The sequence below is a fragment of the Carya illinoinensis genome, chromosome 3, assembly GCF_018687715.1.
Source record: "Carya illinoinensis cultivar Pawnee chromosome 3, C.illinoinensisPawnee_v1, whole genome shotgun sequence".
Taxonomy (NCBI): Eukaryota; Viridiplantae; Streptophyta; class Magnoliopsida; order Fagales; family Juglandaceae; genus Carya; species Carya illinoinensis.
Window position 1 is genome coordinate 1341568 of NC_056754.1, and position 12107 is coordinate 1353674.

Consider the following 12107-nt stretch of genomic DNA (forward strand, 5'->3'; position numbering starts at 1 on the left):
TCTTCGTGTACATATGTTGCTTTTGCACACACTTGGCACCCGTCGATAGGGTGGTGACCCGGGTTGTCACCATCCGGACGTCTCGATTTTCTCGTATCCATGCGTGAGGATTTGGGGGCGTCACACAAATGATTACCATGTGAGTGTGCAACTTGATGCCTTTTATTGTTTTAAAAAAATGTGTTTGACGTGTTCATTATTCTAATTATTTGCATTATTGCAGCAAAATCTTGATGTAAATATGTCCAACCCTCCGCTTTCGAGTAATCCGGATAACTTTAGTCAAGAATTTTCTGCGTTTCCAGAATTTCAAGAAAATGTTGGAAGTATATTTTCTGACTCGGCTGATGGTATTACACAGATTTTTGCTTTCCCTTTAATGATGCTAATATTGAATTGATACTAATCCATCTCTATGTTTCCATGTTTAGAAATGTTATTTGATATAGATGAAGATTTAGAAGGTAACACCGTTAGCCCAGATGGCGATGCCCGGGTTGAAGCACCAAGATCTAGTATGGAATTTCCTAGTGAGAATGAGCTTACGGCCTACTATAAACAATATGCCAAGTAAGAGGGATTTGGTGTAAGGATACAAAGGACTAAAAAAGATGATGATGGGAGGCCCGTTTATGTTACTATTGGATGTGCCTGTGGGGAAAAATACCAACCTAAGAACATTAATCCCTCGAAGCCACGTGCAACAACTAAGACGGATTGTAAAGCAAAGGTAAATGCGACATTGAACAAGAATGCAAAATGGGTTATCACAACAGTTGTAAATGTGCACAATCACATTACTATCAGCTCCAAGAAATCAAGACTCTTATGATCTAACAAACGTCTAGATGAATACAGTCAAAAGATTCTTGACCTCAATAATAGAGCAGGTATTCGAATGAACAAAAATTATTTCTCTCTTGTCGTTGATGCTGGGGGTTTTGAGAATTTAGATTTTTAAGAGAAAGATTGTCGGAATTTTATTGATAAGGCGAGACATTTAAGATTAGGTAAAGGAGGTGGCAATGCCCTTTATTCGTACTTCCAAAGAATGAGAAACTAGAATGATGGGTTTGTTTCTGCCATGGATATGGATGATGACGGAAGGTTATGGAATGTATTTTGGGCTGATGCATGGAGTCGATCGGTGTATGAGTATTTTGGAGACATTGTAACCTTTGATACAACGTACCTAACAAACCGGTACAGAATGTCTTTTGCTCCATTTATTGGTGTTAACCATCATGGGCAATCTATACTACTAGGGGCAGGGTTGTTGTTAAACGATGACACGCATTCTTTTGTTTGGTTGTTCCGAACGTGGTTGGATTGCATGAATGGTCGCGCGCCAAAAGCCATTATAACTGACCAAGACCAGGCAATGAAGAATGCAATTGAGATTGTATTTCCGGAAACTCGCCGTAGATATTATCTTTGGCATATAATGCGCAAACTTATTGAAAAGTTAGGATCTCACTCTCATTTCTCCACTGGGTTGAAGACCTCTATTCATGCTGCATTGTATGATTCACAGACTCGCTCGGAATTTGAGGAGAGGTGGAGTCAACTTCTTGATATGTATGATCTCAAATATAATAATTGGCTCGAGACCTTATATGAGGAAAGGACTTTTTGGGTTCCAGTTTACTTGAAGGATGTTTTCTAGGCGGGCATGAGCACGACACAACGGTTAGAAAGCATGAATGTTTTTTTTTACGGATATGTCCATTCCGGTACAACATTGAAGGAATTCATGGACCAATTTGATAATGCGTTGAGGAAGAAGGTGGAGCTAGAGACAACGGCTGACTTCAACTCCAGTAACCAAACGATCCCCTGCGTCTCCCTTTTCAACTTTGAGAAGCAGTTTCAAAGCTTATACACAAATGCAAAGTTTAAAGAGTTACAAAAAGAGTTGATGGGCCTAATGTGTTATAATTGCACACTGGTAATCAGGGCTGCATTTCAACCTTTGATATCTTGGATGAGATCTCTGTTAATGACTGCAACAAAATTGTCCACTACACACTTTACTTTAACGAAAAGGAGTCTGAGTTGAAATGCACGCGTGCATTATTTGAGATGAGAGAAATTTTATGTAAGCACGCACTTAAAGTTTTTCAGTTGTCCCAAATTAATGTGGTGCCAGATAGATATGTCTTGGATCGCTGGAGGAATGATGAGAAGAGAACATACACATTGATCAAAAGTAGTTATGATGACTTGCGGGCCAGTGGAGATGCACGGAGGTATGAGATGGTGGTTAAAAGATGCATGAAATTGGCAACTAAAATTTCACAAAGTGATGAGCGTGTGAATGCATTCCTACGTGTTGTCGATGACTTCGATTCAAGATGTGATGATGTAATGGTTGGGTCGAGATCCGAATCAACAAAGGTTGGATCAAACGTACAAGCGGATAAAGGTAAAAAGATATTAAGCCCTCACGTGGTCCGGGGGAAAGGGAGACCCCCAAGTAAGAGAAAGGTTCCGCCCGTGGAGAAGATGGCAAGAAAGAGAAAGGTAGTACACTTTCCAATACCAGTGATGTCAAGGTTCTGTTATGTCATCTTTCTCTAATCTATGGGTTTTTTTATTTCTTAACTTAGACTTGCAAGAAAATATTAGATGATGCAATGCCATTGGGTGACACCCCGGACACTCAACAACCTCCATTTGATGCAGGGCAAGGTGTTGGGACACAACAAAGCAATGTCACACAATCTATGCCACCGGAGAAATCGAGAGGTCTTCAGATATTGGTTAAACGTGTTTTTGAATATATTTTTCTCAACTAAAGATTGATAACATGATGTAACAGTTGTTTACATTATAGTTGTTTTCTTTCAGATGTGCCGACATAGTTGAGTTGTTGTTTTTGTGTCTATTGGATAATGGTCGTTGCTGTTTTTGTGTCTATTGGATAATGGTCATGGTGTAATTGAGATTGTCGATGCTTCAATCATTTGTGTTGGTTTGGGTAATGGTCATGTTGTAGTTGAGATTGTCGATGTGAAGTCATTTTTGTCGGTTTGGATAATGGTCATGTTGTAGTTGAGATTGTCGATGTGAAGTCATTTTTTTTTTTCGGGCTGACTTGGGTAATACACTTTTAAAGTTTGTTTTAAAGTTTTTGATTTCCCCACTTTGGATAGGGTAGTGTGTAGGGTGTTTCGCACGTGAGGTCTATTTGATGAACTTCTCATTTTTTGTACGTATTGGTGTGAGTTTTGGTGTACAGTTGTGAATATTGGTGTACTTTTTAAATATGCCAAAGTTATGTCAAGGTTTTTTGTGGAGTGCAACAACTTATTTTTTTATCCTTCGGAAGAGGTGTGGTGCTTTCGTTCCATTTGCCGAGGTAGTCGTCCTGCTGCAGCTAGTTTGTGGTAGCATGATTTATAGGTTGGTTATATGTGACTTGATGATGGGCAACATAAAAAGGTTTGGTTTCTTTCCATTCTCATTCCATAATTTATTGTCTTTCATGTAAGAGTGAAAAAGGGTAAGGAAAGTGCCGTTAACTGCATGAAGTTAGGCAAGAAACATGATGTTTAATTGAGTTGTATTGATTCTGTCCACAGGTAGCATTAAGTGCATCTAAAGTTTAGATTTTGTAGAACTCTGATGTTAGTATCGGCGATTTATATTTTGGATGATTTTTCTCTGTTACTTTGTGATTTACGGATTGTAAGAGATGTTGTCTCGAAGGCAAGGTTGATACCAGTCAAAGTTGTATGCATTGAACTTTCAAGGTATATATATGTTATAGGGTATTTTCAGGTTTTTAGTGGTATTTTAAATTCATTGCTCGGTGTGACTTGTGTTCCATGGACAAATTGCTTCAGCCTTTTTAATTGTATTATTGTATTTTTTTAGGTACCTACCTTGCCTTTGATTCAAGGCTGTTCCTGGTTTTGTGTTTGTAATTTGTGCGCACATGCTTGCTGAAGTTGTCAAAGTTGCAGATGCTTTGAAGTAAGTTATACAAATGGCATTTCAGTTTTAGAACTCCATAATAAGCTTCCAATTATGGTTTTTGTATATTCATGAATGGTCTTTTTACATGATACATTGGCTTAGGTATTGCCAAGCCAATGTTGATGTCTCTTGATGATGGTGTAAATTTTCAGCCAACCCCAAGTAGTGGCCCCTTCTCATTCATGTGGTGATATCTTCTAGTCCGCTGATTATGAAGCTCTAGTCTGGTTTTTTGTTCCCCTTATTTTTTTCTTTTTCTGGTTTATTTTGTTTCAGGTAAGTCCTACTGGCATCTGAAATTATGAGGTAAAAATGGTATACTTCTAAGCTTCCAAGTATTCATCCCTTACTCTGTCCCTCAATATGTTAGCTCAGCTCTAATCACATTTGTATCCGTTGAAGTCCTTGAATGTAACTATGGCTCATTATGTTCATGGGAAACAGTGTATATAAGTGCAAGAATAATTTGCTTGTATAATATGTTTTCTGTCATTATTAGTCCAAATTACCCTCATTTGATTGTGATGGCCTGAACTCAGGCTAAGCTAGCAAAAATTACTTTAGGACTTAAAAAAAATGGCATGAAGCATGCCAAAACTTTGACTGAACTCGGTTACCAATTGTCTATTGGAGTTCTTTGATGAGAAAGATTATTGTGATGTGGGTTGGATTTTGGCATGAAGCTCTGTCACAATATCAATCATTAATTTTATTTATAAGGTTTCTTTCTATATGGCCTGAACACATAGCTTGATGAGATACAATGAATTGGGGGGAAGGGAATTAGAAATTCTCTGAAGGGCAAAATTTGAACTCTTTACTGAAATATTGGTTAAATTTCTTAGAACTCCACTATGGAGTTATCAAACAAAAATCTGGATCTTGATCAACTAAGTAAATATACTTGTATAGTGTCATTCTTTATGAAAAAATTCAATGAACTCCAGAAAATTCAAATCTTTGATGTAAGTATTGGAGAATTGCGCCTTGTTTATGAATGTTGTTTTTCAGAGAAATGTTATTGCCAACTAGCTTCTTTTATGCATACTGCACTATGAGGATATAAGCCAAAATTCGACTGCCTATGCATCTATTCTTGTTGCACATGTATTGATTGTCTGTAAGGTTAAATTTTGATTGCAATACTGAGTTGCTCTTGTACTTATCAATTCTCAGTGGATATAAGAAATTCTCATATCTTCTTCTCCAGAATACGTTTGTGTCTTCTTATGTTACATGAAATGTTGTCAGTGGGATGAAGTTTCTGAGATGGGATCTGATTTCATCAATGATTCAAGTATGTAAGATTTTGATTTCAATCTTGTTTCAAATGGAGAGGTGGACTGCAATAAAAGTAGTCAAAGTGTCTATTCCATCAACCCAAGGTTGAAGCATTTCTCCGACTGGCTCCTAGATATGCTATTGAGGATCGGATCTTTCAATCTGTGCCCCTTTATTTGTTTTTCTACTGCGAGACGAATGCATAAACTGGGTCGTGTAACCTTTTATATATATACTGGATCAAAGTAGCTATAAATTGCACGATGCATTCTAACATTTAAGGAAAATTCCTCAGCTTGGTTATGCGAGTAAAGATACTCCAAACAACCCGATATTCTTTTGCTTTCATATCTGTTATATGGCATATTATAAAAGGATATTTGTAATAATTAAAAATAATCAAATTTATGTTTCAATTTTGCACCCACAGATTGTCATGATTTATATTTTAAACCTGCACTTCAACATCTCCACGCATATGAGGATGTTAAGTTCCAGTTTTATACAAGGATAGATACTCACCTAAATGCATGAATGAATGCTAGAAAATTACATAAATTGTCACACTTGGAACTTCACTTGGAACTTCATTGAAGCACATTTGTAATTTTTCACAACTTACATATTCCCCTTTACATCATAACCAAAACATAGGGACTAACGAGTACATTAAAACCAATTCAAAGTTATGTGCTCCATGCAACGTGTCTTTCAATACATACAAGGCATTATCCAAACCAACAAAATAGTATTACAATTGTGACCCAATACAAACACAATACTTTCCTTTTTTTTTTCAAGAGTTCTCTCTCTCTCTCTCTCTCTCTCTCTTAGAACTTCGCACTCTCGAAGCAACACGTCATCCCACATCTTCCAAATTTTATTTTCTCTGTTACGAATATTTTGATCTAGCAAATAAAATATATCCGTCCAGACGAAGAATTCACACTTCACATCTCCGTGCACACAGTCCGAACTCCTAATTAACGGAAAAAAACACAACCCGCAAGTAGAATTCAATAATGCAAATATGACAAATTACATAATTGCTTTACCATATCATACTTTGGGCAAACATAAAATCTCCTTCCAGGATTAGACTTAGTGTGGGATGTCTTAAGTGATGTTTTCAAGCCACATCAACAAGTTGGTGATTCCATGACTTCATCATTAGATAAACATGATGACTGGGATGATGCCATGCGTAATTCTGAATAATGTCCCAACAAATTCAACGATAGATATGTCATTTTACAGCATTGAATACATATGAATAGAGCCTACTAATCTCTTACTAAATAATAGAACCACGAATTTAAATACATAGTAAAAGCCACTCACAAATCAATGCATGCCATTATCACGTGTGCACATGGTAGACAATTGCATGTAAATTAAAACAAACATAATATTCTTCAAAGATTCAAACTAGCCGAAAGCCATTATAACATAAATATGCTTACTTATGATGACCCATGGCATTCTTTCTTTCCAACTAATAAATAATCATTTTCAACGAAAATGTTAGAACGATGACAAACCAATGACAAACTTGCCTCTTTTCCTTAGACAGTAGTTGAATACATTGTAATCCCTAATGACGTCTCAATGATTATAATCATTTGATATAATCATGCACAAGTTATGAACTTATCACCATACCCCTACCCATACCATTAACAAATTTAAACTGTTGGAATCCAACAGTGAGTCAACTTTGGAAAATTCTAACATGGAAATTTATTCTCATTTCAACTGAATTACCTGGGACTTATTAGAGGTCAATTTACATGCATGACTTTTATAGACTCGGAGCCATAGCAAATTTTTTTTTTCATGATTTTATTACTTTAAATTTTCAGTACTCAACCTACATGACACCATAACTTAAGTATGCATTGACATTTATGAGTATGACTACGTGATGGAAGCTTTCATCAAATGTTTATCTAATGAAACCAGCACACACTTTATTTAAAGCTGAAAACTCCATAACATGAAAAATCCACATATCCACATATCCACATAACAGTATTAAAATTTCACAAAGATTGAATTTTGGTCAATACCTTCGCCCTTGGCCGCGGATCTCCCACCATAAATTAAACTTTTCAATCACCACAACTAGAGGATGCGTAGAGTGAGGGCCGACGGATGCTAAAGTTCTAGAATTTAAAAACACTTCCGTGACAGGGCGACGTGGGGGTGGGGGTAGGGTCTGGTTGGGTTTATGTGACGCCCCCAAATTCCGTTTGGGATAGAACAGACATTTGAAGCGTCGAGACATGCAACACAAGGTTACCTGCCCCCGTTCATGACATATAAGATGCAATATTCCTAACATGCATCTAACATTATGCAATATTCGTAGCGGATAATTTTTTTCTTTAGCAATACTATGCACCAAATTGAAAATATCCCAAATGCTTAAAACATACTTCATACATAAGGACCCATTGAGTAGATCACAACACTAGTCCAAAATGGTTATGATCCAAAAAATACTAAAGATGCAACTACATTGTACAAGTAGTAATTTACGTTAACTATTATATTAACATTGACGTTGCACCATCGCTTAGTCAATTGTGTCTAGTTGATCAGCTCCTGATTCTCCTTCAGGTCTTGTAACAAGATCTACCATTCGGGGGGAATGGTAGTTGGGACTACCAAAGTGAGATTTGATTACAAATCTCAGTAAGTTAACAAAAACTTCCACAGAAGCTAATGATGCATGCATGACAGTAAAAGCATAAATGCATAATCAAATTCATAAGTAATTAAAGCATAACTTGGCGTACAACATAGCATAATTGACATAACTTAAATTCAAACATGAACTGAACTTGACTTGACATGAACTTGATCTGAAACTTGACTTAACATGAAAAATACATACTCCACAGTTGTTGTGGCCCCATGTATTCTATGTGTAAATACATACTCCACAGTTGTTGTGGCCCCATGTATTCTACACAAACTTGACTTAACATGAAAAATACATACTCCACAGTTGTTGTGGCCCCATGTATTCTACGTGTAAATACATACTTCACAGTTGTTGTGGCCCCATGTATTCTACACAAACTTGACTTAACATGAAAAATACATACTCCACAGTTGTTGTGACCCCATGTATTCTACGTGTAAATACATACTCCACAGTTGTTGTGGCCCCATGTATTCTACACAAACTTGACTTAACATGAAAAATACATAATCTACAGTTGTTGTGGCCCCATGTATTCTACGTGTCACAATTGCTGTGTCTCACGTAGTGTATGCGTCACAATTGCTGTGATCCCATACATAAGTAATCAAGATGAAACGTGACTGGAATACGAAATGACTGAAGCCCTGACGTAACATAACGTGACTTGAATATAACTTGAAATACATGACCAACTTGAGATAGAAATATTTCTTAACATTGCATAACATATAATAGACAACATATTTAACATGACATACTTGTAATGTACAGTAATACATGACAGAATATATTATGTAACAGATAAAAATTGATGACAGAATAAATTCTGTATAATAGACAATTACGTGATAACTTGGCATGACATGACATATATGATAACACACATACATACACTGTAGTTCCTTTACTTAGCACACATACACAGTAGACTGCTAGTAAGTTAAAAACTAACTTACCTCGATCTCCGCGTTTCTTATAAAACTTCAAGTGCGACCACGAGGAACTGTAATTAGTGATTCTAAAAGTTAGAACTAAATCACTAAATATTTGAAATATGGAAAATACTAACTTAGAGAGTAAAATTTTTTTACATGTGGAAAAATGACCGTTTTACCCATAACTTAAGGATTTTGCATACTAACTCCAAAAGTTTCTAAAATTTACATTCCTCATGTAAATTTTGTTCTAAACTTAAATATCAACTCAGAAAAATTTAAAACAAAACACAACTATGAAGAACACACTATGGTCGAAACATCCATAGGCCATTTCCCTTTATTTTTGTTGCAATTCCTTCCAACTTCAAAACTCATGCTTAAACCAAAATTTTGCAACAAACATCTTCCAATCCTAAGTTCAAAACCATACTTAAAACATCCATTTAGAAAAAGCTAATAATCAACACCAAACTTTTTTGTAAAAAGATCCAAGCACTTGAATCACAAGTTTTGACCTTAAATCAAAACATCTCCAAGAATTTCAAAAATCAAATCTTACTTCTAACATATTCATAATATCATCCTAACATCAACCAGGCTTTAAATCATCAAACTAAAGTCACCAAAATCACAAAATAACATTTGGAGTTTTTGGTTTTACACTTAGTCCAAAAACAGAAACTTTTTCCTCAACTAGTTTTGATAAATCTCTTGATCTATGACTTATAAATATATGATCTTCAAACCAAACCATTACATGGTTTAAAAAGATGTCCTAAAACATATACAAGCTTCTAATTCAAGATCACATGGTTAGAAATTAACCAAAACATAAATTTAGCCAAGAATATCCACACTTTGGCTTATCTGAATATCTCTTTGCATAAAATTTCATATCTTTGAAACTAACATCAAATATCTTCAAAATAATAATATAACATGTATATAAGATGTTTAGGATCCTCCAATAAAATTATCAAAGTCATTAGAATAGGTTTAGACCACTAAAGAGTTAAACTTTATCAAAACAGAAACTATTTTTCCTCTTCCAGTTTCTAAGTTTCTAAATCTAAGAACATCTTTCATCAAAACCTTTAATCATGCAAAAATCCTTAACCAATAGTCATATATACATGTTAACTATACTCCATAAAAATTTCGGACCAATATCTATCCATTAGCTTGGTCAAAAACTCCAAATTATAACATATTCTCCAGTTTACCTCCCAGAATGACCTTTCTATAGTTTATACAATATTTGACTGACTAAATGATCTTCAAATGGGGCAAATAAGAGATCTATGTAAACTAGACTCAAAAAGGAACAACTTATATGAAGGAGACTTTATGATAAAACACTTACAACAGCTTCGAAATTGGCGTGCAAAATACCTCCTAAAAGCTGTCTGAGAGAGAATGTTTGATATTCTTTCAATGGAAAGTGTAAATGAAGATAATTTCGTAGGGAGAGGTGGCTGGAGATAATTATGGATGAGATATGGAAGAGATGAGGCTGGAGTTAAGAGTTGAGTGTAGTTTTCTCCTACCCAAAATATCTATAAAAGATTATCTCATAATATTCTATCCAATAGTATCTACAAAAAATCAATTTAAGATATTTTTATCTAATAATATCTATAAAAATCAACTCAAAATATTTTTACCCAATAATATTCATGAAAATTACTTCAAGATATTTCTTTTTATCCAATAATATCTACAGTTTTGAACAGACGTTTTGTCCGAAAATATGAAAAAATGTTATTGCGCCATAAGACTTTAAATAACCCTCCGAGTCTAATGGCACAAACCATAATACATTTTGACACTTCTAACTATCTCCAATAATCAAAAACACACTTCTGATACCATAGTAAATAATAACACTAACTATATAGTTAGACAAAAACGTATACGATTAATGGATTCGTGAAAACTTATGGGGTTTTCACGAGGTTCCTAAAGTTAATAGAAATTTCACAATTGAATTTCTAGCGGGCTGTTACAGTTTAGGCCTGGGTGACACGGGTTAGGGTTTGGGAAGGTACTCTGCTACGCAGGGAGGGGAAGCAATGGGATAAGGGGAAGCGACTCAAGGAAGGGGGAAAGAGGGAGGGGACACGACCTAGTTACGAGGGGAGATGAGTCTCTGGGTGAGGGGAGATGGGTCTTCGGGGGGAAGGGTCTCGGGGTGGGGGGAGATGGGTCTCGGGGTGGGGGGTGATGGTTCTCAGGGGGAAGAGGGAGGGGGAAGGGTCTCGGGGTGGGGGGAGACGAAGACAACTTTCTCAAATTTTGAAATAAAGTGAAATGAGGGAACCCCGGAACGTCGAACGAGCATCAGGGATAAAAATTTAAAATCACCTTATGACACGTAAGGTGTGTTTCGGCTTCAACAAAATAGGGGCTGACGAGAAGACTTTCCGAAGTAACTAATGAGTTGTCCCATATTACCTTCCTTCTCATTTACTACGGTTTTAATATTCAATTTTTTAAAAGTCAAATTTTAAAATTAAATTTATTTTTAATTAATTTATATAATTATGTTAATTGATTAAATTTATTTTTTTAAATTATTCAAGAAAGTCACGTTTACAAATTTTTAATTCAGATTTAAATAGTATAAGAAAAAATAAATAAATAGATAGCAAAACAATAATAAAAGAGGTATGATATCATTACCATATTACAAAAAATAAAGCTAGAGGTTAGAAAATGCTACTGAGTGACGAGTCCATCAATCTTTCCACTTAAAATTATTGCTCGAATTTCAAAAAAATTATCTCTGAAGTATTTTAATTTCTTATAATTAAAAAGTGACTTAGTTAAATTTTATATTTTTTTAATCTTTTTTTAATAATTAAAGATGTTAAAAATATATAAGAATTATTTTTTTTAAAAACCACTAATAATACACCCAACTAGCACCTTCGTTTGGTTATGTAATTTAAATCAAATGAGATGAGATATTTTATTAAAAATTAAATAAAATATTATTATAATATAATTCTTTTTAAATTTAAAAGAATTGAATTTTTTATTATATTTTATATGAAAATTTATTTATTATATTTTATATAAAAATTTAAAAAAATTATAATTATAAGATGAGATGAAATAATTTGATTTGATAAAACTAGCAAGTGACTACAAATCTACAACAACGACTTTATGGGCTTGTATGGACACTTAGG

The 12107-nt window shown here is 34.8% G+C and overlaps 1 protein-coding gene across 1 annotated transcript; it reads left to right on the forward strand.

Annotated features, from left to right (window-relative positions):
• The first annotated feature begins 1672 nt into the window (after positions 1-1672).
• LOC122305804 (protein FAR-RED IMPAIRED RESPONSE 1-like) lies at positions 1673-4114 on the forward strand. The gene is made up of 5 exons (XM_043118349.1): positions 1673-1840; positions 1957-2523; positions 2610-2762; positions 3905-3978; positions 4084-4114. The coding sequence occupies exons 1-5, from the start codon at positions 1673-1675 to the stop codon at positions 4112-4114; spliced, it is 993 nt and encodes a 330-aa protein (XP_042974283.1).
• The last annotated feature ends 7993 nt before the right edge of the window (positions 4115-12107 follow it).